Source organism: Geotrypetes seraphini, chromosome 14 (genome assembly GCF_902459505.1).
Source record: "Geotrypetes seraphini chromosome 14, aGeoSer1.1, whole genome shotgun sequence".
In the NCBI taxonomy this organism is placed as follows: domain Eukaryota; kingdom Metazoa; phylum Chordata; class Amphibia; order Gymnophiona; family Dermophiidae; genus Geotrypetes; species Geotrypetes seraphini.
In genome coordinates, this window is record NC_047097.1 from 1,558,678 (window position 1) to 1,586,445 (window position 27,768).

At 44.3% G+C, this 27,768-nt stretch overlaps 1 protein-coding gene across 4 annotated transcripts in view; it reads right to left on the reverse strand.

Annotated features, from left to right (window-relative positions):
* Positions 1 to 1,572: 1,572 nt before the first annotated feature.
* LOC117348678 (matrix metalloproteinase-17-like) overlaps positions 1,573 to 27,768 on the reverse strand; it is a 101,314-nt gene continuing 75,118 nt past the window's right edge. For 2 of the 4 annotated variants that reach the window (XM_033921050.1, XM_033921052.1), the window contains 4 exons: positions 12,727 to 13,011; positions 12,116 to 12,394; positions 11,077 to 11,217; positions 1,573 to 2,201 (listed from right to left, as the gene is read on the reverse strand). In XM_033921050.1, coding sequence (XP_033776941.1) covers positions 2,188 to 2,201; positions 11,077 to 11,217; positions 12,116 to 12,394; positions 12,727 to 13,011 — 719 coding nt within the window. In that variant the 3' untranslated portion in view covers positions 1,573 to 2,187. The remainder of the gene's footprint in view (positions 2,202 to 11,076; positions 11,218 to 12,115; positions 12,395 to 12,726; positions 13,012 to 27,768) is intronic. The other 2 variants (XM_033921051.1, XM_033921053.1) reach the window with 2 other exon arrangements.

The following is a 27,768-nucleotide window of genomic DNA, read 5'->3' on the forward strand; positions in this document are numbered from 1 at the left end:
CAGGAGAAAGAACTCTCTACAAGAGAGAGCTTGAAATGCGTCTTGCTGAAACAGTGGCCACTAGGAATACTGTCTTGACCATAAGGTCCAAAAGGGATGCGTTATGGAGCAGCTCAAAAGCAGCTTTAGTAAGGCCCTCCAAAACAAAATTAAGGTGCCATGTGGGAAAAGGAAGACAGAGTGGTGGCCACAAATGGAGCATCCTTCTAAGAAATCTAGTCCCATCCAGATGAGCTGTAAGTGAAACTGAACTGCTGAGCGCCCTGAAGCATGAGAGACCTGCCACTTGCACCTTGAGAGAAGCCACTGCCATGCCTTTTTCTAAGCGGCCCGCAGAAAAGCTAAAATCACCAAAACGGGAGCTCGTAATGGTTCCACTGGTCCCTTTCACACCACTGTTGAAAAGCCTTCCAAGCCTTGGCATAGGCTGCCATAATAGAAAGCTTTTTCACCCACAAAAAGGTGGTAACGACCACAGCCAAGTAACCTCTTTGAATCAGGGTCTTGTGCTCAAGAGCCATGCCATAAAACTAAAGCACTGGGGATTCTCCATGGGGACTGGTCACTGACTGAGAAGGTTGCAATAAAGAGAAAACTTAAGGCCCTTGTCCCGCTGAAGACGAACAAGATCCACATACCACAGGCAGTGAGGCCAGTCCAGGGCCACAATCCTGAAGATGACCCAGCCCACCATGGGCTAAGGTGGGAAGACCTAAAGAAGATCCTAGCTTGGCCAGGACTGAACTAACGCATCCTGTCCTAAGCTTCTGGGTTAGGCTCTTCAACTGAAAAAGTGCTTGACTTTCGAGTTCTTGGCAGAAGCCATCAAATCCATTGTTGGTCTGCCCCAATGACTCTCAATGCTTTTTGAAAGAGAGACTATTCCCCCAGGTTCAGGACTTGTCGACTGAGAAAGTGCGATTGAACACTTTCTACTCCAGCCACTTGTGCAGCCGAGAGAGCCTGAAGGTGTATCTCACCCACCAGAAGAGCATTAGTTATTTTCAGCAAGTTCAACACTTTGTCTCTCCTATTGAAACCCATAGTTTGAAAGGCAGGTAACCTGACTTCTTGATTGAGATGGAAAGATGACACCACCTTCGGCAAAAATGAAGAGACTGTATAGATAGAAACTTCCACTTCTGTAAACCTGAGGAACTGTTCCCTGCATGAAAGTGCCTGTATCTGAGACTCTCCTTATTGAGGCTATGGCTACTAAAAAAGCTGTCTCCACTGTTAAATTCAGAAGGGATGCTTCCTGCAAGGCTCAAGTGCCTTGCTGAGGCCACTCAGACCAAAGTTAAGGTTCCATGTGGGAAATGGCTGTCTTACCGGAGGTCTCAACTTGAGGCCCCCTTCAAAAATCTGACTTTATCCGGATACGAGGCTAAGGACCCCTTTTCCACTCAGGCTCTGAAACTTGAGAGGCCTGTAACTTGCACTTTAAGGGATCCTATGGCCAGTTTGGCTTACAGAGAAGCCAAATCCACTGCCACCCGAGCTCTCCAAGGATCTACCTGTTTATTTGTGCTCTACTGTTGAAACAACCTCCAAGCCTTATAAAACTTTTTTTTGTGTGTAATAATTTTTATTGAATTTTCCAAAATACACAGGCCCACAAAGGCTGCAAAATGAACACTACAGAATAATCACACACAAATGATTACAAATTTTCACAGTATACAGTTTTGATTAAGGCACGAAGGAAAAAAAAAGGGAGGCCCCTTCACAGAAAATGTACCTCATCCCTATCCCCTTCTACTTCATGTTTATTTATAAGAGATATTTAATGAAAAATTTTTGTCTGACTATAAACCCCCAAAACAGAGAATCATCAACATAAAAGCCACTAAAATACAAGACTTCAACATAGATATGAATCACATAGCACAACATGAAGTAGCCAGATTAACCTTCCAGTGCATGAAAGCTCGGAAGTCTATGTGGAACTAACAATACCAAACAAAAATACAGAAACTCGTTACTTATTTTAGCTCCCATTTACCCCCCCCCCCCCAAATAATCCACACAAAATCTAAACCCTGTCCCTGCCCCATTGTATATAACTTTAATGGGATCTGACCGATGCTGTTCAAGTTCCAGTTCAGGACCACTCAGACTCTGAATTTTTCTCAATGATTATTTCTCAGATTCTGTGGACACGAGGCTGGATGGAGAAACATCCTATTACAGGTTTTGAGCTGTTTGGAGAGAAAGATATTACTGTTAACTTCCCAAGTTATAGTAAGATTTACCTGCATTTTCTAGGCTCAGGCAGTAGTCCAGAGAGTGAGTTGTAAACCTTAGCCAATAGACATAGTCTCTGCAATTATACAAGAATAATAATAATCATTCCTGTTTAACCTCTTCGCTAACATCTCTATATCATGAGTCATTAATGTAAGAAACTCTTATGAGCTGCATTGATTCATAAAAGAAGAATTGTGAAATACAAGAAACTGTATTGTATTGTAAAATATCATTTAAAACTAAGGAGCCCTTTTACCAAATCTTAGAAAACTCTGACAAAATTAGTACACACTAAATCAGTGTATCGCAAACTGTGTGCCACTGAACACCAGTGCGCCTCCTGAGATTTCAGGTGTGCCACGACACACTGGTGAGCAGGAGCGTCATCCACGCCAACTGACTGCCTACAAGATGTGCCTCTCGCGGCGAGAGGCATGTCCTGTAAGAAGACAGTTGGCACAGGTGATTCTTCTGGCCGGCGTCTCTCCTCTCCCCGCACCTCCTGGATCCCTCCACTGAAGCAGGTCGCAGCCAGATGGGCCTCCACGCATGCATGTGACATCATCACGTCAACGTCCACGCATTTCCGGGTTCCTTTCGGCCGGGGCACTGGATCTAGTGTGCCACCGGCCAGAAAGTTTACGAGACACTGCACCAAATGATTAAAAAAAAACCCATAGTGATAAAATGGGCTTCTTATCATTTAGCATGCACTAATTTTGTTAGCGCACAATAAACTTTAGTACAAGGACCCCTAAATTTTTCATACACCATCAAAAGCTTGAGCTTGAGATGGTTCACAATAAAATATTTATGTTCATCTTAAGCAGATTTACAATCATGAGATTAGTGCAGGTAAACCGCATAGAACTTCACGGCTTTGCGGTATATAAATAAACTGTTATTATTATTTTAGCAGAATGAATAGGCATGAGATTGATTTGAAAACATTGCTTCCATTGTATGCAAAACTTTTCCATGCATATTCATTGTGGAAAACCTGACCGGCAAGGGGGTACTCCAGGACTGACTTGAGAAACCATAAATTAAACTCCAAATGGCAGATAACCATGTGAACCAATCCACTGCTGTTCTCTTCCTACTCAGACCAGATTGCATCAGTGAGAAAGGGCAGCAAAAGAAGGGGGGGGGGGGGGGGAGAATGAAGGGAGATATCCATCAACCTTTTGTTACATGCTTTTCAAGTCCAAGGTGTGGTACTGTAATAAAAATCAGCAAAACATAAACCGTGAAATATTATAGTATAAACCCAAAGAGGAAAACTATAAAAGCATATGAAGCAATCTAGAAAGCAGAGTTAACGTAACAGGTGTTATCCAGGGACAGCAGAAGCCCCAGTACGGACACTTGAAAATGCATTGCCACTTTAAGTCTTTAGAAAGTTTGCGATAGCCCGAAACCATGTGCGAGTGCCTTCCCGTACGACATAGGGCACACGGTCCCTCAGTTAAGATAAGCCAGCTAAGAAGCCAACCCGGGGAGGTGGGTGGGTTATGAAAATATCTGCCTGATGTCCCTGGTTAACACCCGTTACGGTAAGTAACTGTGCTTTATCCCAGGACAAGCAGGCAGCCTATTCTCACACATGGGCGACCTCCAAGCTAACTAGAAAGGGATGGTGGGAGAGTTGGCCTTTAAGAAAACAAATTTTGCAAAACTGGCCGAATTGCCCATATGCTACTGTTACATTGTCGGAAAATACTCTTACCGCCTTTCCCTCCAGGGTCTTTTCCAGAGACCGCAATGTTATCCTGATGACTCGGAGCTCTAGATGCAATGGGCAGCTGTGAGAAGACCCCACAAGGCACTCTAAACTGTAGTCTGTGCCAGACAGGTGGGCAGGAATACAGCTGAGGCTCCTCTAAACCTGGGGAGATAGGGGAAATTGGGGGAGGGACTCAACCCCCAGGTCAGTAGGACCCCTAAGAGGGTCCCCCAAGCTCTGTCTGAACAGCAAAGGGGACAAGAAAAATTTCCTAACCAGATCCAACATGCCCAAGCAACCTCAGCACAGACTGCTGGAAACTGAGTGTAAGAAGGACTGCACAGCCCACTTGTACTGTAGTCAAAAGTCAATGTCTCAGATTCCATCTGCTGGCAGAGGAGAATAAACCCATCCGTTTCTGTGCCAGTCTGGATGGCCACTAAGAAAGAACTCTTTTTACAAGTGATTCCCATGTGGTAAATGCAATGAAATCCATTGGAAATGAATGAGCTCATTGACCCAAGAGACAGAACAACTCATCTCATCTGTCCTTACCAAGGTTGAACATTGGACTATGCACTCCAAACTAAAACTGAATCCCAAAAGTACCAAGATTTTCTTGGCAAGTCTCAATAATAAGATCATGAACACCTCCTTGAGACTAGACGGATCAGACTACCCTATTAATCCTACAACCAAAATCCTTGGCATCACCCTGGACCGAAGCCTGATGTTTGAAGAAACATCAGGCTTCGGTCAAGTCAAAAAATGCTCAAGTCAAAAAATGCTCTCTTACTCTATGGAAACTTCATACCATTAAAAATACTTCGATTTATTTTCCTTTTGACTGCTGGTTCAATCCCTGATCTTAAGTACCTTAGACTACTGCAATATTATATACTTGGGATCTCTCAAGAAAACCATCAAACAACCAAGAGTCATCCAAAATGCTGCAGTCCGTCTCATTTATGGCCTCAAGAAATCAGACCATGTAAGCCCATATTACAAAAAACTATACTGGCTGCCTGTGGAAACAAGGGTCATTCTTAAGTTTGCTTGCCTTTGCTCCCCAACCTATTTGTCTCACGAATTCGAATTTCCAGGTATGACCAATACACTAACGAGTGGCTACAAGGATGGTGCCGGGAAATGAACTTCAGATTCCTGAACCATGGAGAGGCGCTGCAAGGACTTCAGGGACCAGATGGACTCCATCTGACCAGTATAGGTAAGAACGTCTTCGGACATTGATTAGCCCACCTGCTTCGTATGGTTTTAAACTAGGTAAGTTGGGAGAGGGTACCCACTCATTTACAGTGCAGTAAGTAACCATCCTGATGAGGAAAGTCGGACCATCCTGATGAGGAGAGTCGAAACTCCGATTCTAAGTCCGAGGTAAGCACCTTCATTGCAAACAATTCTCTAGGAGTCACACTAACTCAGGTGGGAAACTCCCCACAGGGAATTAGCAATCACGGGGTATGGAGGGCTATGTATGTTAATGCACACAGTTTAGGCAATAAAATTCTAGAATTGGAGACCGAAATAATGAATGCTGACCTAGACGTGGTGGCGATATCTGAAACTTGGTTCACGGACTCTCATGGGTGGGATATGGCTATACCAGGTTACAACTTACTTCGTCAAGACAGAGAGGGAAAGTTAGGAGGAGGGGTAGCACTATACATTAAAGAAGACATGAAAACCACCAGAATCAAAGATGTCAAGTACACCAGGGAATCCCTCTGGGTGAACCTGGCCAGAGGCAGAGAAAAATGCCTGTATCTTGGTGTAGTATACAGACCTCCAAGACAACCGGAAGACAAAGACTCAATTAATTGAAGACATAGAGAATATCACTCTATGGGGAGACGTTGTTCTACTAGGGGACTTCAACATGCCTGACGCAGATTGGAACACATGGTTGGCAACAACCAGCGGCAGCAGGAGGCTGTTAACATCCATAAAGGGAGCACGACTCAAACAACTGGTATTGGAGCCCACTAGGGCCCAGGCGATCCTGGACCTGGTACTCACTAACGGGAATAGTGTCTCGGAGGTCTCGGTAGGAGATACGTTAGCCTCCAGCGACCACAACATTGTATGGTTCAACCTCAGGAAAGGTTTCCCCAGATCAAATACGAAAACAAAGGTACTCAACTTCCGAGGCACCGACTTCGAACGCATGGGAGATTTTGTCCATCGGACACTGCAGAACCAGGCTCATCACTGAAATCTACCATACATGAAGCAACAAGCCTCTACATAAAATCAGTAAATAAACGGCGGAGAACCAATAAACCCCATAGATCTTGTACCTCGTCAAAGAGAAGAAAAAAGCATTTATTTCCTACAAACGAACGGAGAAAAGGGAAGCTAAACTAGAACATATGGCTAGGTCTGCAGCGGTCAAAACGGCAGTTAGGGAGGCCAAACTTCAGGTATATTAGAGACAGAAAAAGAAACACAGACGGGATAGTACGCCTTAGAAAACCAGATGGGAACTATGCAGAATCAGATTCCGATAAAGCCAAACTACTGAATGAATATTTCTGCTCGGTCTTCACCTGCGAGGCACCGGGGCACCGCAGCTGCTGGCAAGGCAAAGCGCGGAGGACCCGTTTCAGAATTTCGAGTTCACACCCGGCGACGTCTACTGCAAACTGACAAGACTCAAGGTGAACAAAGCCATGGGACCGGACAATCTACACCCTAGGGTGCTCAGTGAGTTGCGTGATGTCCTGGCGGAACCGTTATCAGTGCTCTTCAATCTCTCCCTGAGTACGGGGAGAGTCCCCTTAAGACTGGAAAACAGCTAACGTCGTTCCACTGCACAAAAAGGGTTGCAGGGCAGAGGCTGCAAATTCCAGACCGGTGAGTCTCACATCAATAGTATGTAAACTCATGGAAACATTAATCAAACGTAAATTAAATGCAATCCTGGATGAGGAGAATATATGAGACCCCAGTCAATATGGATTCACCAAGGGTAGGTCCTGCCAATCCAATCTCATCAGCTTCTTTGACTGGGTAACAAGAAAGCTAGACTTGGGAGAATCCCTGGACGTCGTGTACCTAGACTTCAGTAAAGCTTTTGATAGCATCCCACATCGCAGGCTATTGAGCAAGATGAAATCGATGGGGTTAGGAGAAACACTAACTGCATGGGTCAATGACTGGTTGAGTGGTAGACTTCAGAGGGTGGTAGTTAACGGTACCCTCTCTAAAACATCGGAGGTGACCAGTGGAGTACCGCAGGGTTCAGTCTTGGGCCCGCTCCTTTTCAACATATTCATAGGGGACCTAACCCAGGGGCTTCAAGGTAAAATAACATTATTCGCCGACGACGCCAAACTATGTAATATAGTGAGCAACAGCAATCAGTCCGATAGTATGACACAGGACCTGCATTTGTTGGAGCATTGGTCCTCGACCTGGCAGTTGGGCTTCAACGCTAAGAAATGCAAGGTCATGCACCTCGGCAGCAGAAACCCGTGCAGAACTTACACCTTGAATAGTGAGACCTTGGCTAGGACTTCAACAGAACGAGACTTGGGAGTTATCATCAGTGCAGACATGAAAACTGCCGATCAAGTGGAGAAGGCTTCAGCTAAGGCAAGACAGATGTTAGGTTGCATCAGCAGAAGTTTCGTCAGCAGGAAGCCTGAAGTCATAATGCCATTGTACAGAACAATGGTGAGACCACATTTGGAATACTGTGTGCAATTCTGGAGACCACATTACCGGAAAGATGTGCTGAGAGTGGAGTCAGTTCAACGGATGGCCACCAGGATGGTCTTGGGGCTCAAGGACCTCTCGTACGAACAGAGGCTGAAAAATTTGCGGCTCTACTCTCTCGAAGAACGTAGGGAGAGAGGAGACATGATCGAGACGTTTAAATATATCACCGGCCGTGTCGAGATGGAAGAGGAGATTCTCTTTCTCAAGGGACCCTCGGCCACAAGAGGGCATCCGCTCAAACTCAGGGGCAGGAGATTTCATGGTGACATCAGGACACCGAGAGAGTGGTTGATCCTTGGAATGAGCTCTCGGTGCAGGTAACCGAGGCCAACAGCGTGCTAGATTTTAAGAGCAAATGGGATGCTCATGTGGGATCCCTTAGAGGGTTAAGTTAAGAAGATCGGTCATTAGGAGTGGGATCTCTAAGAAAGTAGACTTGGGGGTGGGTCAGTAAAGTGGGCAGACCTAATGGGCTATGGCCCTTATCTGCCGTCATTTTCTATGTTTTTTCTATGTTTATATGTTACCTACTTATTTGCTTTTCCATCCCTAAAGGGCTGCACCTACAAAAGATACCGCAATAGAACATTATCATTCCAAGTAGGCAAATGGAACAAATGTTTAACCAACTTCATCTCAAATGCACTTTTGTACCAAACATTTAGGAAGTCAATAAAAACTTATCTCTTTGACAAATTTCTCTGACCCACTTCAACCGGATGTACTTCCAAAAGACTTCCAGATAAACCTGACTAAACTTAACATGCCAATGTAATTTTGAAAGTTCTCTGTAATGTCGCTGTCTGTATACAGTCTCTTCCCTTGTAAACCGCTTAGAACTGTTTGTGGTATGGCAGTATATAAAAATAAAGTTATTATTATTTGCTGCATGGGAATCACTAGCACAGCTTTGTAAAAAGAGAACAGTGGTGTTCCATAACCTTAAGTCAATACAGAAGATTCCTTGGACAAAAGGATTGGTTCAGATCCTTGTGGAAATTTTGAGTTAAAGAAAAGAAAAGAGAAAAGGAGATTAGAGAGGAAGTAGAGGAAAAGAGTAGGGATGAAAAAGGTATGGTATATAGTAAACTGGAAGCATGAAGAGCTTACTGGAAGAAAAGCATACCTTTTTCTTTTCCAGAATTTTGGCAGTAAAAGAATTCTTTAAGAACTATTTACTTTTGTGAAAAAATTGTTAGGGGCTAAAAACCATTCAGTAATGCAAGATAATCAGTGTGGACACTGGCATGGAGATTAGTTTGAACATGTCTCCAATCTCTCTGCACAGAAAGTCATTGACCCTGGATTGAACATCTTGCACCAATACCTGAGACTGAGCGGGTATCAAATAATGCAGCAGTGTGTCTAGGGATGGGAGACCTCTAAGAGGATGCTTGCCCAGTAGGAGACACAGCCTGCACTGAAGGAGAATGCTGGTGTCAAAGCTTGGCCTGCATTGAGGGACTTGATGCTGAAGAGGCCTGTGATCCCAGCTGAGAAGTGGTCGGCTTCTAAGTAGACTTACCAGAGGCAGGGATGGCTGATGTCAATGCAGGCACAGTTGGTACCGAGGACCGAGACTTTTCCTCCATACGTGAACCAAAAATATTTTCCTGATGAAGCCGATAGGCCTTCAATAAATGCTTCTGAAGGGTAGAACAATGAATGCAGGAGTCCACCCGATGTTCAGTTGTGTGGGTCGATGATGGAAATATGCCGTTGACACCGACAGCACTACTTAAACCTGCTGAATGTCTTAGACAAGGACGGGAAAATTTGAGCGGCTAAGTTAAACTCAATTTTTGTGAAAAGAAAAACCACTGCACAAAAGCGAGACCCCTGACCTCAGAGAACTGAGGGAAAAAATAAACCAAAATCTTTTTTTTTAAAAAACCGGCTAAAGAAAGAAATATGACGCGCAAAATAAAATTCCAAAGACTTGTGGAACTATATTTCACAATCAATCATGCTGAGGGAAGGCAATGCAGCACTAGAAAACACAACTTCATTGCTCTGCGGAAAACGAAGAACTGAGGTACCACAAGTCTTTGTCAGGCAATAAGGCACTTGCGCATGCGTGATACAGGCAGTCTAAAAGCTTATGAACTCAAAGTGCCGGTGCACTTCTCACATGTGGGTGACATCATCTAGGGAGCCCGGTATGGACAGTGAAAATATGCTGCCTTTTTGTCTTAGGATAAAGCTGGTTACCACTGTGAATATTCAGTGTAGATAACCAGTTATCTTTTGTTGAATATTTGCGTTTAGTCAGTTAAATGCTATATAACTAGTCAGCTATTTAACTGGTTTCTGGCTGGTTAAATAGTTTTGAATATCGAGAGGAAAGACCTGAAGCAATTTGTTAACAATGGACTAGTGGCCAACTAATCTTGGCTACCCACTTGATGGATAAGTTTGTGAGTTTCCTGGAGGATTTTGATCAGTTTGATTATGTACAATTTATTTTTAATATTTATATACCACTTATAGCCTAAGGGGCTCATAATCAATGGCCAGTAACATAGAAACTCAGAGGATAATCAAAACCAACCAACTAGGTCACAAATATCTGGCAAAAACCCCAATAGTAGCAACATTCCATGCTACTGATCCTAGGGCAAGCAGTGGCTTCCCCCACATCTGTCTCATATTTAATCCACAGTGGTCTAGTGTCAGAAATAGCCGAGAGGACTCTCTCAGGAATAGAAGCAATGGCCATGGCTCAGAGGAGGCTCCAGTCTATTTTCACTGGATTTTCTCCTGCTACTTGGCAGGGAGCTGTTGGCAGCACTCTTCCTGCCCCGAGTACGATTGTCTATTTAGCCCCGGTACTCCAATATTAGCTAGCACTATCTGGCTTGGGCACCGGATATCCCTCCCACCAACAGTTACTGGAAAAGTGCTTTAAACATCAACCCCTGTTTTCCTCTGGTCTATCAATACAAATTGTCTACAAGATGCAATTTTCTTCTGTCAATATTGCTAATTTGACTCCCCTTTTCAAAGTTTTTAAATGCAAGTTGTGGTTTTGTATACTAATGTGCTACTTTGAATATCTTTGCATTTTTCACATCTCATTCTTATTTAACATATGCGAATGTTATACTAAAGAATGTTACGAGCCCTTAGATTGTAAGTCCCATGGGACAGGGAAATACCTCCTGCATCGAAGCTACTGGTGAAGATGTGTATGTGTCAAATATATCCCAAATCAATCAAAAGATACAAATATAAGACAGGGAGGTAATAAACTTGAGATACTGAGATCAGCTTAGGCGTGAGGTTTGTTCCTAACCCACTTGGAGAAACATATAATTTCCCTCATGAAGCTAAAGTCCCCTATTCTCTTCTGGTCTCACCTCTCTCATTCTCTTCTGATCTCTCGTTCTCCTGCACTTTTCTGCCCCAGTAGAAAGCAGCCAGACCAATGAGGGATGCAAGAAGGATATTTGCAAAGATAACTCCAAGTACCAGCCTGTAGTCCAACCATGAGGAGGTTTCTGTAAGAGGCAGAAGTTAATATCCCAATTCCTGAGTACCATAGTCCACCCACTCCTTAGTGCCATGACTAAATTAACCCATTCGCTGTTCCCTCTAAGCCAGGATCTCAAAGTCCCTCCTTGAGAGCCACAATCCAGTCAGGTTTTCCCCAATGAATATGCATTGAAAGCAGTGCATACACATAGATCTCATGCATATTCATTGGGGAAATCCTGAAAACCCAACTGGATTGCGGCCCTCAAGGAGGGACTTTGAGACCCCTGCTCTAAGCTGAGCAGAAGTTTTCCACCCACAGTCCTGCCAGTGGGAGGTGCTGTTTTACTATCACATTTTCAATAGTGAGGGACAGGCAAGTTCTGCAGGACTCCAAGGAACCTACCTGTCTATAGAGATTAAAAACACACCACCCCCTACTGGTAGCAATGAGGTTGCTCGGTTCTTAGAGAAGGGGTAGGGAACTCCGGTCCTCAAGAGCCGTATTCCAGTCGGGTTTTCAGGATTTCCCCAATGAATATGCATGAGATCTATTTTCATGCACTGCTTTCAATGCATATTCATTGGGGAAATCCTGAAACCCCAACTGGAATATGGCTCTCGAGGACCGGAGTGCCCTACCCCTGTCTTAGAGGAAAAAATATACCCATTATATTTCGTTTCCTAGTAGAGGCATAAAACTTTAGTCAAAGCCTCTGTTAAGATGAATTGGATCGTGCATACCTGCTGTTTGTAGACACTGTACATAATTTTTCCAGACAGAGACCTTTCCTAATCTGTTTCTGCCCACTTGTTGTAAAGAACTCTTCCCCTTGTATCAGGATTTTTTGTAGTAACTATTATATCAACAATTGTCTCATATAACACTTTCAATATAACAATTAATGTTGCTAAATGTATTACTTCTCGTGATCGTGGTACTTTTATTTGCATTCCAGCACTGGATCTTCAGGTTTTGGGACTTTTTCTTTTTTTTCAGAGTTAATCTGCTGTTTGCTATTTTTTCTTTAACGGTAGTTGTCAACTGCAGGGTTTGATTATTGTAATTCCCGGCGACAACCTCCTCATTGACAAACCATTGTAATACAGGCAGAGGGTCGGATTGTATCATGCAGGTGCACATCACACTATAACCCTCTTCAGTACAGTTTGATGCCATCTGGTTTAAATATGCAGACCTGTCTAAAATAAAAAAGGAGGACTGAATAACCAGAGAAAAATCCTTCCGTTTTCATTTTTGAAACAAATGATCTTATAGACAAACAACATCTGTGCTATATAAGAAATTAACTGATTTTATCAACCATTGCATTTTCCAGTGCAGTAAGAATGCTTAGTGGATTATTCTGTTCATGAGATATTTTTTTATCAAGAAGTTAGAAAGTTCTCATACTCTTTTGGTTCTAGGAAGTTCAGGATTAGGTCAAAGGGCTTTCTGTGGACTTTGTCTCACTCACTCATGCAATCCACACTGTACAGGTTTGTTCACGTTTATGGTTCAGGAAGATACTTACATGCCACATTTAAGGAGACATTTGTCTGCATGGATGCTTCCACCACAGGGTGATAGATCATACAGGTCAGTGTTTTGTTGTGGTCTCTTAAAGATGGAGTGAAGGTGATACTGGATGCATAGAGGACCGTCTCATTTCCATTTCTAGATGATGCATTGGGTGTATTTGAAGTTCCTGTCCAAGTGATGATGGGGGCAGATCCTGTGCACCTCCCTGGAGCAGTGCAGGCAATGTTCACTGGAACTGTGGCAGGTAGCATTGCAGGGTGTGAGCTCTTGAGCTGCTCTGAGATACAGAAAGAAATTGTTACATTATTCTCAAAACATTTTAGCAGTTAACACTTGAAGCAAATATAAAGCAATTCCAAGAACAAGTATGTTAGATTACTGCCATGTGCTCCACCACATAACTTCAAGAATGCAAATCATGTCAACAATTGCTAATTTAATGGCCAAGATCAAAAATTCACCATAGGGTCGCCATCTATAGTTTCCTGACCACATTGTATGTACTGTAAACAGATGTCAAAAATATTGTGCTAATTAAACGCCTGAGATGAATTTATTTTGGGGTTCAAGAAAGGATTGGACATTTTCCTACTAGAAAAGGGGATAGAAGGGTATAGATAGAAGAGTACTGTGCAGGTCCTGGACCTGTTGGGCCGCCGCGTGAGCGACTGCTGGGCGCGATGGACCTCGGGTCTGACCCAGCGGAGGCAATGCTTATGTTCTTATGTTCTTAAATGAGGCCTTTCAGCTCCCCCCTTAATGTTGGCCGGTTATTCCTGTGAAAGGTGGGATTGGTGCCTAAGAAAATCATTGTGGGGGAATAGACATCTGAGCAATCCCCATCTTATTAGGCTTGGCATCTGCATACTCTAATGCTGCTTGATCGAGGTCAGGGGTGTGCTTCTTATCGGTAATCCAAGTTCTTTGTGCAGGTTTGGGGTCCTTCTATATATTCCTTCTCTCCTAAAACCCATAGCCATATTCTTAACATTTTAAAAGTCTGAATTGTTTTTGGGTGATGGTGGGTAGTTTTCTTAGTTTTACAGATCTCCCGGTTATTCCTTCAAACTTTTATTTATCTAATATAATAAAATGGTAGGACGCGCATGCGCACTAAAAAAATCGTGTTCCCTGATCCCGTCACGGAAACACGATTGCGCATGCGCGGCCCCGGTGGTGGCTTTCAAATAAAAAAAAAAATTTCCATAGCTGCGGCGGCCTTCCTCACCCCGGCTCCTCTCTCGAATTGGACGGTCCCCGCGTCTGCCTACCCTTCCCCCCAACACAGCGAATCCCTCCCCCCCACGAATCAATAAATCGAGCCGGGCCATCCTCCACAACAGACCAGAGGAGTTCTTTGCCGCTCACCCCCCTTCCCTTGCCGCTGACCCGAATACCTACCCGGCGATTCAAGAAACCTGTGCAGCAGTCTTCACACGCTGCTTCAGGCCCTTCTACTGCCCTGATTTGCTCTGCCGCATCTCTGATGATGTCATCAGAGACGCGGCAGAGCAAATAAGCGCAGTAGAAGGACCCGAAGCAGCGTGTGAAGACTGCTGCACAGGCTGCTTGAATCGCCGACTTACAAGGGAAGAGAAGGGGGGGGGGCGCAAGGACTCTATCCGAGTCTGCGGCGGCGGCTTTCAAATAAAAAAAAAAAACAGGTACACAACTGCGGCGGCCTTCCTCACCCCTGGCTCCTCTCTCGAACGTAGGCAGCACTATAAACACGCTGCTTCGCAACCTTCTCTGCCGAGTCTCTGATGACATAATCGGAGACAGACGCGGCAGAGGAAATCGCCAGTTGAAGGCCGCTAAGCAGCGTGTTTAAAGTGCTGCCTAAGTGGCTGGAGTCCCGAGGTTTGTCGGCGGTGGGAGGGTCAGGAGCAGGCCGGATCGACAACGCCAGTAAAAGAAGGGGGAGGGGCCGAATGGAGCAGGGAAGAGAAGGTAAGAAAAGGGAAAGGGGGAGTGGCGGAAAATCCTGCTACTACTTCTACACAGGAAAGGAGGGGGGGGATAGGAGGGAAATGCTATTGCTGCTGCATAGGGAAGTGGGATGGAAATGCTGCTGCACAGGGAAATGGGGAAAATGACAGGGGCAGGGAGAGGGACAGAAAGACTGAGAAAGGGGGCCAGAGAGAGAGTCAGTGGGAGAGGGAAAGTGGGCTGCTTTGGGGGGAGGGGTGTGCTTGGGGCAAACAGCCATGGAGAGACAGGGAGAGGGATATGGGGCTACTTTGGGGGGAGGGGTGTGCTGGGGGGAGACAGAAGGGGCCATGGAGAGATAGGGAAAGGGGACAGCCAGCTTTGCTCTGGGGGGGAAGACAGAAGAGGGCCATAGAGAGACATTTGGGGGGGAGGTGGGTGCTGGGGGCAGACAGCTTTGCTCGGGGGAGGGGGGAAGGGGGTGACAGAAAGATACAGACCGGCCAAGGAGAGATAAAGAAACACAGACAGACACATCTATTCTAGCACCCATTAATGTAACGGGCTTGACATAAATGCTGCATAGGAGGCAGAAAGAGAGACAAATAGAAAGAAAGACAAATAATAGGAGGAAGGGAGACAGAAAGAAAAGAAGAAAGACACAAGGGCAGGGAGTGAGACAGAAAGAAAGACAGACAGACATACATATATTCTAGCACCCGTTAATGTAACGGGCTTAAAGACTAGTTTATATATATTTCTTTATATTTTTTTTTTCTGTTTGTTGGGTAGACTTTTTGTTGGCTAGGGGAGCTCCTCTGCAGTGTTCTTTGGGGCCCATGAGTCCAGGGCCCAGATACCACTATTTCTGCTCTAGTCTTGTTGGAGCTCCTCTGGTTGGGTAGCCTTGGGATGATTCTTATTATTCCTTATAATATTGTTTTCAACTGCTTTAGGGAGAGGAGGGAGGATGGGGACATGTTACAGACAGTTTTAGAAGTTGTTATTGAGATACTCATAAAAACACAAACTATTGTGCTTTTCTGTACAACTTTATTGTTCTTACACTTTATTTTCAATTTAAAAAGAAAAAATTAAATGCCTGAGATGAGAACATAAGAATTGCCACTGCTGGGTCAGATCAGTGGTCCATCGTGCCCAGCAGTCCATTCATGCGGCGGCCCTTAGGTCAAAGACCAGTGCCCTATTAGAGTCTAGCCTTACTTGCGTATGTTCTGTTCCAGTAGGAACTTATCCAACCTTCTCTTGAATCTCTGAAGTGTGCTTTCCCCTATAACAGCCTCCGGAAGAGCGTTCCAGATTTCTACCACTCTCTGGGTGAACATAAGAACTGCCATCTCTGGATCAGACCTACGGTCCATCGAGTCCAGTGATCCGCACACGCGGAGGCCCAGTCAGGTGTACACCTGATGTAGTTTTAGTTACCCATATCCCTCTATGCCTCTCGTAAGGAGATGTGCATCTAATTTGCTTTTGAATCCTAGAACGGTGGATTCCGCAATAACCTCCTCTGGGAGAGCATTCCAGGTGTCCACCACTCACTGCGTGAAGCAGAACTTCCTGACATTTGTCCTGGACTTGTCCCCCCCTTAGCTTCAGTCCATGTCCTCTTGTCCGTTTCACGTTGGACATTGTAAATAATTTTTTTCCCTGCTCTATTTTGTCGATGCCTTTCAGTATTTTGAAAGTCTCAATCATATCCCCTCACAGTCTCCTCTTCTCAAGGGAGAACAGTCCCAGTTTCTTAAGTCATTCCTCATATTCCAAGTTCTCTATACCATTTATTAGCTTCGTTGCTCGTCTCTGCACCCTCTCCAGCAGTTTTATATCCTTCTTTAGGTTGGGAGACCAATGTTGGACACAGTATTCCAAGTGTGGTCTGACCATTGCCCTATCTAGCGGCATTATAACTTTCTCCGATCTACTCGTGATTCCTTTTTTTATCATGCCTAACATTCTATTTGCTTTCTTTGCCACTGCCGCGTATTGTGCCGACGGTTTCAGGGTCCTATCTATCAGTACACCCAGGTCCTTTTCTTGTTCGCTCTTACCCAAAGTTGCACCTGACATTCTATACTCGTATTCCTTGTTCTTACTGCTTAAATGCATTACTTTGCACTTTTCCACATTAAACTTCATCTGCCATTTCTCTGCCCATTTCTCTAACTGATACAAGTCACTCTGGAGTACCTCGCTATCCTTCTGTGATCTGATTGCCCGGCATAGCTTTGTGTCGTCTGCAAACTTGATGATCTCACTGGATGTTCCTTCTTCTAGGTAATTTATGAAAATATTAAATAAGATGGGCCCAAGTACCGAGCCCTGGGATATACCGCTAGTCACTTTCTCCCAGTCTGAGAACTTCCCATTTATGCCCACTCTCTGTTTTCTGTTCTCTAGCCATTTGCCTATCCATCTTAGTATATCTCCCTCTATTCCATGGCTTTGTAGTTTCCTGAGAAGCCTTTCATGTGGAACTTTGTCGAACGTTTTTTGGAAGTCCAAGTACATTATGTCCACCGGTTCTCCATTATCAATTTGTTTGTTCATGGTTTCAAAAAATTGAAGTAAATTCGTCAAACATGATTTCCCTTCCCTGAAGCCGTGTTGAACTTCCTTACGTTTGTACAGAATCTTTTCCCTATAAGAACCTAAGAGTTGCCGCTGCTGTGGTATGCTGAAACTGCTGATAAATGAAGTCTGACAGAATTAGTCTTAAGTCCTGAATCAGACAAATGCAGGAGATATGTGAAGACTTGATCCAGTGTACAATGACGAGGCTGAAGCCCTTGGTTTTGAGACCATGAGGAAAAACATTTCCATTTTGCTTGATAGGTTTTCTGTGTAGCAGGTCGTCTTGCTGCTAGAAGAACATGTTTGACAGATTGTGAGAGTGGAAGATCAGTTAAAAAGTGAGCTCTCAATTTCCATACCGTGAGACTCAGACTAGAGAGCTGCACGGGGACAGAAATCAAATCCGTCCCCGGTAGAATCAAACCCATCCCCGGATGTCCCCGCTAGGAGTCAAACCCGTCCCCGCCTGTCCCCATAAACTTCAGAAGTAGTTATTTCATTTAATTGTGGTACTGAATTAAAGGCTCTGGTAGAGACCCATTTACAAATAAGCAAAGACACTTTATTAATTTAGAAATATTAATTGGGAAGAATACATACTTTGTAAACAGGTTTCTTCCAGAGCCTCTAATTGTAAATATAAATACTCAGCTGATGAGGACTCCTAAGCTGTCAGCTGAGGACTTCCTTTGCAGTTGGCTGGAGGTCCCTTTTGCCAAGCTTGGCAGGCAGCAGTAGCGTCCCTGAGTCACAGATGCTGGCACCTCAGTGGCTCATGGATGTTGCCAGCGACTGCCATGCTTGGTGGAGGGGAGTTCTGGCCATCTCTAGAGAAGGTCCTCTGCTTGTGCTTGGGGATTCCCACCAGTCACAGTAGAAATAAACCCAGAAATGCATTTCCTTTTCTTTTGAAAACAATACAAAGACATCTGCATCTGCTATATACATTTCCCAAAGCTGACATATTTTAGTCAATAAATTCCACTTTTTACTTTTGTTGTCTGGAGACTTATTTTTCCATCAAGTTGATCCTAATTTCTTGTTTCCGCTTTCCCTTCTTATGTAAATCCTTCTGTTGCTGTCCACCCATGCCCAATTCTCCTTTTCTATTTCCTCAGATGTAGGGAGAGTGGGGAAAGTGTGGCACAGTGGTTAAAGCTACAGCCTCAGCCCCCCGAGGTTGTGGATTCCAACCCACGCTGCTCCTTGTGACCCTGGGCAAGTCACTTAATCCCCCCATTGCCCCAGGTACATTAGATAGATTGTGAGCCCAGGGAAAAATGCTTGAGTACCTGAATAAATACATGTAAACCGTTCTGAGCTCCCCTGGGAGAATGGTATAGAAAATGGAATAAATAAATAAATAAAATAAAGACAGAATGAATGTCTTTACACTGTGAATGGAATAAATTATACATAAGAACCACATCATACATGTAAAGCTGTGAATGAAATTAATTTCATCGTACATGAAAATCAAAAAAGACAGATTTAGAACTCATAGCAAGCACTTTAAATACCAATTAAAAAATAAAAAAATCAGTCAGAACAATAAAGAGCCCATACAACAGGAATAAATTAGGCATAAAAATCAATAAAAGCAGACTTAAAACAGGTAACAGGAACATTTAGATTCCAAAAAAACAGACAGTCATAAAAGGGAAAAAAACTCATAAACCAGACATGAAAATCAATAAGAGCTGAGTTAAAACTCATGGCAAGTCCGTTTAAATACTGATAAGAAATGGACAGTCATAACAGAAAAACTCATACACTAGGTATAAAAATGTGTGAACGTCATGTCGAGGGCTAAATGGACTAAGCCATAACCATAAGAACCGATGTAAAAGAACAGCTGTGGAAGGCTTTAAAATCAATAAGCAAATAGCAGCATTCATAGAGCCTGTGGTGGACCTCTAAGGATATGAATCACATCAAAAGAGAACTAAAAGAAGAAGTTCACGCCAATGAAAAAGGAAGAAATGCAATGGCATATGCTGAACCAGCACCAAAAAGAAAACCTAGTTAAAAACAAGTCCAGATAACAGCAGGGGTTGTAATGGTAGCATTGCTCACAATAGCCTCAAACGTTTACTTGTCACTGTAAATTAACATCACACAAAAATAAATCTCCTTACCAAAGACTCTGTGGAAGTAATTTGAACAGTAGGGCTGCGACGTCTCTTTTGCTGCTAATTTAAAACTCATCAGCTGATTTCTACTTCGTTCTGGTGTCCAATCAAAAGTCAGCTTCTATGGAGCCTTTGGTAGGGAAATTAAAAAGCATTGTTCTGAAAAGATCCCTGCACGCTGCACATGACTGAGGCGAAGCCTTGCCACACACGTGTGGTGTGCTGCAGGCAGGAAAAGAAGACGAGCCTCTCGGCTTGAGCTGCCTCCAACCCCGCAGGATCCCTGCGATCCGAGGTGGCATCCCCACAGGATCACCTGTGACCGGAGGGGGTGTCCCCATGGGATTGTGACCTGAAGGGGGAACCTGTGGGATTCCCGTCATCCCCGTGCAGCTCTCTAACTCAGACTACAGATATTGGGATGTAGCAGCTGGCCGTCTTGTTGAGACAGAAGAGACGGATGGTCACCCAAGGGTGCATCCAGAAGATCCAGTAGTAGTGGAAACCAGATTTGCCTGGGCCATCTTGGTGCAATGATAATGAGATGTGCCTTGTCTGTTAAAACTTTCGGAAGCACTCTGAAGATGAGAGGAAAAGGTGCGAACGCATAGAGAAGAATGTGGTTCCATGTAATTGAAAATGTATCCCTTGCTAGAGCTTGTGGAGATGGATGCAGAGAGCAAAAGAGGGTGCACTGTGCATTGAGTGGAGAGGCGAAGAGATCCACTGCAGTATTGAGGGCCCATTCGTGTGGGTCGAATTTCCTGCTGAGGGAGTCTGCCAGGATATTTTGATCTCTTGGAATGTATAGTGCATGAAGATCTATGCTGAGAGTCGGGGCGTAGGACCAGAGATGATATGCTTCTCCGCATAGTTTGAGGGATCCCGAACCACCATGTTTGTTCACATAGAACATGGTCACTTGATTGTTGGTCTGAATGAGAATGTTTTTGTGACCTATCCAGCGACGAAACTCTTGAAGAGCATAAAATACTGCTATAAGTTCCAGATGATTGAAGTGAAGGGACTGTTCAGAGAGAGTCCCATAGACCTTGAGTGCACAGTTTGTTTAGGTGTGCTCCCCAGCCCTGATTGGAAGCATCGGTGGTGATGATTAGAGAAGGTAGAGGGAGCTGGAATGGACATCCTGCTTGAAGGGAGGCGGAATGAAATCTACCACAGCAGGGAATCCTTGATGTTGGATGGCAGTGGAATTAGCTGTGATAGTGTGTGGAGACGCTGGTTCAAGTGTAACTTGAGGTGCCACTGTAGAGGTCACATGTGGAGTTTGGCATGAGTTACTAATGATAGCAAAGCTGCCATGTGGCCTAGCAGTCGTAAAATGTCCCAAGCTGGCAAGAGAGTTGATTGCCTTGCTCGGCTTGCCAACTGGATGATTGCCTGATGTCTTTCCTGAGGCAGATAGGCCCTTGCAGAGTTGGTGTCTAAGAGTGCTCTGATGAAAGTTAGGGTACACACTGGAGTGAGCTTGGACTTTTCAAAGTTGATGATGAAGCCTAGGCTCTGCAAAGTATTTACAGTAGTTTGAATGGTGAAAGGAAGACGGTCCTTGGAATGAGCTAGTAATAGCCAATCGTCCAGGTATGGAAACACTAGATGAAGCTGTGTTCTTAAATGTGCTGCCACTAATGCAAGGCATTTTGTGAATACTCGTGGGGCTGATGAAAGGTCGAATGGTAAAACCTTGTATTGGAAATGATGATTGAGGAATTTGAAGCGGAGGAAACACCAGTGGGAAGGATGAATGGGAACATGTGTAGGCATCCTTGAGATCCAAGGCGGCTAACCAATCGTGCTGATGTAGAAGAGGCAGAATCACAGGAAGGGAGAGCATTCTGAACTTTTCCCTTTTTAGGCAGGTATTGAAAGGTCTTAAGTCGAGTATTGGATAAAGGCCCTGTGTCTTCTTGGGGATTAGAAAAAAATTTTGAGTAGAATCTTTGATTGATCTGAATGGGTGGTACTTCTTCTATGGCATTGTTTTGGAGAAGAAGTGAGATTTCCACTGCCAATTGAGACATATGTTGAGGAGGAATATGTTGAGGAGGAACTGTGGATGGGGGTTGCGGTCTGGAAGGTAGGGTATGGGACTGGAAATTTAGGCGATACCCCTGAAGTACAATGCTGAGGACCCATTGATCTGTTGTGACCTTCTGCCAAATTGAGTAAAATGGATTAGCCGCCCACCTACTAGAAGATGGTCAAAAACTAGGAGCAGGCTCGAGTGCTGGGAGTTGAGACTGCTGGCTGCTGACATTGTCGAGGTGTATATTGAGAAGTCTGTGGACACTGCAAAGGAAGTCTGGTATAAGGTTCAAAACATCTCCTTGGATAATATTGCTTGAAGAACTGTTGTGGTTGATATGTTCTTCGGTATGGATATTTAGAAGAAGGGCGACGATATTGGGTAGACTGATCCGAGTGAGTTGTCAAAAGTTCTCAGCTAGCTGAGGACTCCTTCAGTTGTGAAACTATGTCCTTCACCTTTGCACCAAATAGGCTGTCTCCCAAGCAAGGAGCATCCGCCAATCTGTCATGAAGATCCACTCTATGATTTGATGCCTTCAGCCATGCAGTACATCTAGCTGCTGTCCTGGTTATCATATCAAAAGCATCATAGTTTGTTTTGATTAAATAGTAAGTGGCTTCCTGAAGAGCTACCTGTAAATTAGGGATGGACTCAGGCGAAGCCGATTCCAGCTGCTGTAAGATTGAATGCTGGAAATGCAAAATTTGGAGCTGGTGAGCCATGATTCTTGAGGAGAGCATAGTGCCCTGGTAGACCTTGTGGCCTGTAGAGTCCAAAAGATGACAGTCCTTACCAGGATAAGCATTAGTGATTGATCTTGATGCTTTACCCTTCTTAATGGCCGACTCTGAAATCATGGAATGGTGAGGAAGTTGCAGGGATTCATGTCCAGGTACCTTTTGCACTTCATATATAATCTGCAGGCGCTTGGACGCCGTGAATACTGAGCATGGTTTTTGCCAATTATGAAGTTGCAGATCTTGAAGGATCTGATGAACTGGCAAGGCAATAAGTTCTCTTACTGGAGCTTTACAGGATTGAAAGATGGTTTGGAAATCCTTGCTACCTGAGGGAGATGCCTCCGGATTAAGATTCAGAAGAGAAGAAACTTTCTGTAAAAACTTTGAATAGGAATGTTCCTCAGTGACAGCTGGCTGAGGTAGAGGCAAGTCAGATTCTTCATCCATATTTAAAGGCTCCTGCTGGTCCGTCCATTCTGTAGGAGATGATGGCTCCTGGGTAGGAGAGGAGCAGATGGGGGTTCCCGGGCTCCAATCCTGTTGTGGAGTTATGTGAAGTGCAGCTGGTGAACATATAAGACTGTCACGACATTGCTGAACACTGCTAGACATTGGTGGACCTTGTTGAGGCTCCAAAATAGGGATAGAAGGCGCAGAATATGGTTGCTAAAAAAGCCCTGCACTATCCTGCATGAACCTCTGAAAAAGGGTGAAAAAACTAACCATAGGGTGTAGAGAAGCAAGGGAAGGAGAGCCTGGCACTAAAGGAGACAGAGCTAACCTCTTTGAAGGTACCTGCGGGATTTCCACCTCCAGTGGAAGAGTTTCAAGCTTCAAGTTTATTTAAAAATTTATTATACCACCCACTCGAGCCTTCTAGGCGTTGTACAAAAATGTCATAACAATATACCAATTAAAATGTAATTTAATCAAAAACAAACCAAGGGAAAAGACAATTTAAGGACAAAGACGAACGGGAACAAAAGGCAAGAAGGGATTCCTGTTGGCAGGTCAATAAGAGTAAGTGGGGAGAGGAACACGAGGCCACTTTCAGGCCCGCAGAAATCCTTTTAGAAGGAGCCGCTGCTGGCAGACTGTCCCTGCTGCCTTTTCGGCAGGACGCATTAATGCCGCTGCCAGCAGTGGAGAGGGGGTGTTTAGCCTCTGAACCGCCAAGATATGATTTTTCTTCTCCTTTTTCTTCTGCAGTGCCGCTCGAGTTGAAACGGTTTTTCTGCTGATAAGAAAATAATCTTTCATTATGATTTATTTCTTTTTTTTGTAACTGCCCCTAGGGCTAGAAAGCTAAAGCTTTCTGACAAAAATTACTTTTATTTAATATAAATTTAATGTTTTTCTCTGAAAACAGGGAAGAGCCGCAAGTGTACCGGAGCGGGTTAGAAAAAAACTGACAGGAGGGGAGGGGGCTCGTGGAGTAGGGCAATCCTGCAGATGCTCAGTAAGCTCAAAAGCTTACTATAGCTAGGGGAGAGTCCAACGTGATTGGCTCAGTCAAAGACTTCACCAACAAGTGGGGCTGCATATCCTCTGCCTGTCTACAGAGAACAGCGGGATGTTTGTCTGTCAATAGAATGAACTACTGCTATGTTATCTGAAAACAACACAACTCTCTGATGCTGCAAAAGATGCCTCCAGAGAACCAATGCAACCCAAACCAGATAGAGCTCTAGCAGTGCCTCACTGGCACACCAACCCCTCTCTCTCCACCACATAACACACCATTAAGCACACCATGCACCATTAAAATATGTTCCAAAATCCACCTGTCCAGAAGCATCTGTAAAGAAGTGTAAATCCACATTAGACGCTGCAGTGTACTGCCAAGTACAAATCTTGTTTTATAACCCATGTCAACCACACTTTAAAATGTTTCTTTTTTGACAGGAAGGCAAGGTGCCAAGCAAAAATCCTCCCCATCAGGATGATCCTACAAGCTGTTCATGGCAGCGAGCTGGAACCCTGTGACTGTTCCTGTCCATACGTGTACCCTTTAACCAGGGTACCCTTCAGGCCTTCTTAGGCGTCTGCCTAAGGTATAATATCAGATTCCCTAACCTTACCAAAAGAAAAACAGGCAAGGGAAAAGAAACTCACACACCTCAAAACCCAGTATAGTAGAATAATCAAACAAAGGTTTTATTATGTTCACTGGTTGCATTGAACAAAAGGAAAAATGCTTCAGCTTAGCAGACCTCAAAACAAGCACTCAAAACTATGAGGCAAAACACAAGCTGTTCAAACAGAGCATAACTTTTAAAGAAATCCAGTGTCCAGGTTTTTGGGTGTGTCTCATCTTAACCTATCGTTCCACAGCCTCTGGACTTTGTTAGCCCATCTATAAACAGTCCTGTTCACCAGAGTAGTTTGGATTTAGTAACTTTCACTAAGCTGCTTCAGCTCCAGCAGCTGGGTCATTTCACAGGCATGAAAAAATTCAGAACAGAAACACACTTTAAACCACAACTGGGCAACAAGAAACCTGGCCAGCATGTCACCTGGTTTCCACAGCCTAACGTGGCTTATCACATACTGTAGCTCTGTAAACCGTATTCTCCTCTTTAGCACAGAATTCACAAGGTCCGTGCAGGCTCTCAGCACAGCTCCCTGCTGTGCCTTTCAAGTAATTAATTATGCACAGCTGTGAGGAAGAACGCTCTAGGCTCAGCTTGGCTGCTAGCAGAGAGAACAAAAAAAAATGCCAAAACATTTGCTAGCTTTACAACTAAAGCTTTCAAGCAGCAATTAACAGTTCATTATCAGCAGGGAGAGAACTACAACTCCCCTTTAAACTATCACTGACATAACGGGTAGCTTCACTACTGTGGACACAGGCAATACACATCCCCTTACTGCTTATCAATGTCCATGGACACCTCCTCCGGTCCTACCAGACTCTCCTGGATTTCCATGGGTTCCCCTGGGGTTCCTTCCTCACTCCCTGGGTCAGCAGTAAGCTCTTCTGTGTCCACCATTTGCCAGTCTCCAGCCTCCTCGGGCTGTGGATGAATCTCTCCCGTTTGCCTCCAGGCTGCTTCCCCCCAATATTTCCCCTAAAGTTCTTCCCCTCCTGTAGCTAAATCAAGGCCCCGGATGAAAGGGGTTGGGCTATTTAAATGCCAAAACGCCGCGGCCATGTTTCCTGATTTAAACTGACAACGCGGGGAGCATGAACTGCTAATATTGAGGTATTTACTAACTGCTAACTGCTTTTGAATGAGTATTTAATTCTAATTTTAAATTCTAAATAGAATTTTATTAGTATTTTGAACATATATCTATTTCAATTCGCAGGGGGATTTCCTTGACAAAGCCCGTATGGGCGAAACGTAGACTACGTCGGAGTGCGTACCCCCACCCGTGTAGCAGGAGATAAGATGAGTAATTTATTACTAACATTTACTACTAAAAATATATTTATTGAAAATAATTTAAAAAGTATTGGAAAGTAATATGACCGATGACGATTAGGGATACCGATGATGTCTGTATGATCTAAAGTTTAATGACATACAGATGATATCACTGAGGTCTGTGAGTATACAGAAATACAGTTTTGCTAGAAACGTTTACAAGATCTTCCTATTGATATATATTTGTGTACCTAATACAGCATTAGGAAAAGGAGCCTGTCCAAACCAGCCCACAACTGTTCAGAAGAGACAGGCAGGCCGCAAATCTGCTTACAAATGTTCTGAAATGATTCTCTGCTAGGATTACAGTGTTACGCAGGGACACAGATGATTTTTTATCAAGGCTCACCTTAACACACCTTTACGCTTAAATGAACTTGTCTACTCATCACGTTCATACACTGAAAAGCGGAAAATAAAGGTAAGCGAGATCATAGCTGAAACCTCTACTCTGGATGACTATAGCATATTTCCGGATCACATCTCCAAGGACCGAGTCCCTCACTGAGTCAACATTCTCATGAATGTTGACTCAGTCAGGGAGTGTGACACAGTGGTCAAAGCTAAAGTCTCAGCACCCTGAGGTTGCAGGTTCAAGTCCCACACTGCTCCTTGTGACCTTGGGCAAGTCACTTAATCCTCCATTGCTCCGGGTACATTAGATAGAGTGTGAGCCCACCAGAACAGATAGGGAAAATGTTTGAGTACCTGAATGTAAACCACATAGACTATAGGTGATCTATAAATACTAAAAAAAATAAAAGGAACGGTGTCAAATCATAGCTACAAATCTATTGCCTTAGCCCAGACATGGGCGGCTCCAGTCCTCGAGGGCCGGAATCCAATAGATCTCATGCCGGAATCCAATAGATCTCATGCATATTCATTGGGGAAATCCTGAAAACCTGACTGGATTCCGGCCCTCGAGGACTGGAGTTGCCCATGTCTGCCTTAGCCCAACAAAACATCACCCATAACTGATTTGTTGACCTTTCTTTCCATGTAGTGCCTTGTGGCATCTGGAAAGGTGTTTTACGGAGAATGATGAGAAATCCTGCTCCAGGATGGACACATGTTAGTTTAAGCTTACGATGTATCAAGTAGAATGGATTCCTTTTCTAAGGGCCTCAAAGTGCTCTTGACAAACACTAGCGGGCAACTTACTTCCACTATAATAGGTCTTCCCCTCCCTCCACCCGAGACTGGCAAGATCTGTACTCATCTAGCACAAGCAATGTAAAGGCAAAAGCTAAATCCAAACAAAACGGAAATACCATCTCAATCTGTGTTTACTAGGCCAGTATCTAGTGCCGAGGAGAGAGGAGCTCGGCTTCTTGGCAAGGCTCAGATACCAAGCCGTCTCATTTAGGCACTCTGCTGTTTGATCAACCAAACCCATCAAAAGCCACCAGCTGGGGGATCTGGCCCTTTGCAGCAGTTTTGAAGATGGGGACATGCCGATGGCAACCCTAAACCACACCAAGGTCTCCGAGTCGCACACGGCTTCTTTCTGCACCCTGCTGGTCTCCGACGCTTTTCTTCAGACAAGGTTTTATTTTTATTTAATTTGCTTGAAAAGTCCTGGGAGCAGTTTTATAACTGTTTCCCAGGAATATGCACTTCTGGTACCAGGGGGGCTTTCACAGAAGGTGGCTGTGTCCACATTGCACCCTAGTGTAGGCAATGGGGAATGCAAAAGCTCATTCTTAAGCAGCCAGGGAAGCTCAAATAGGCTACAGGGGTGAAGTTACCATAAAGGTAACAAAATAAAAAAAAATACAAGATCATGAAGGGTATAGAGAAGGTAGAGAGGGACAGATTCTTCAGACTGGCCGGGGCAACAAAAACTAGAGGGCACTCGGAAAAATTGAAGGGAGACCAATTCAGAACAAATGCCAGGAAGTTCTTCTTCACTCAGAGGGTGGTGGACACCTGGAATGCGCTTCCAGAGGATGTGGTACAACATGTGGTACGATTTTGGGTTTCAAAATGGGATTGGACAAGTTCCTGAAGGAAAAGGGGATTGAAGGGTACAAACAGAGGGGTACTATAGAGTACAAAATGCTTTAGAGCAGGGGTGTCCAACCTGTGGCCCGAGGGCCACGTGCGGCCCAGTGAAGTATTTTGTGCTGCCCTGGTCGAGGGCGATGCAGTGTT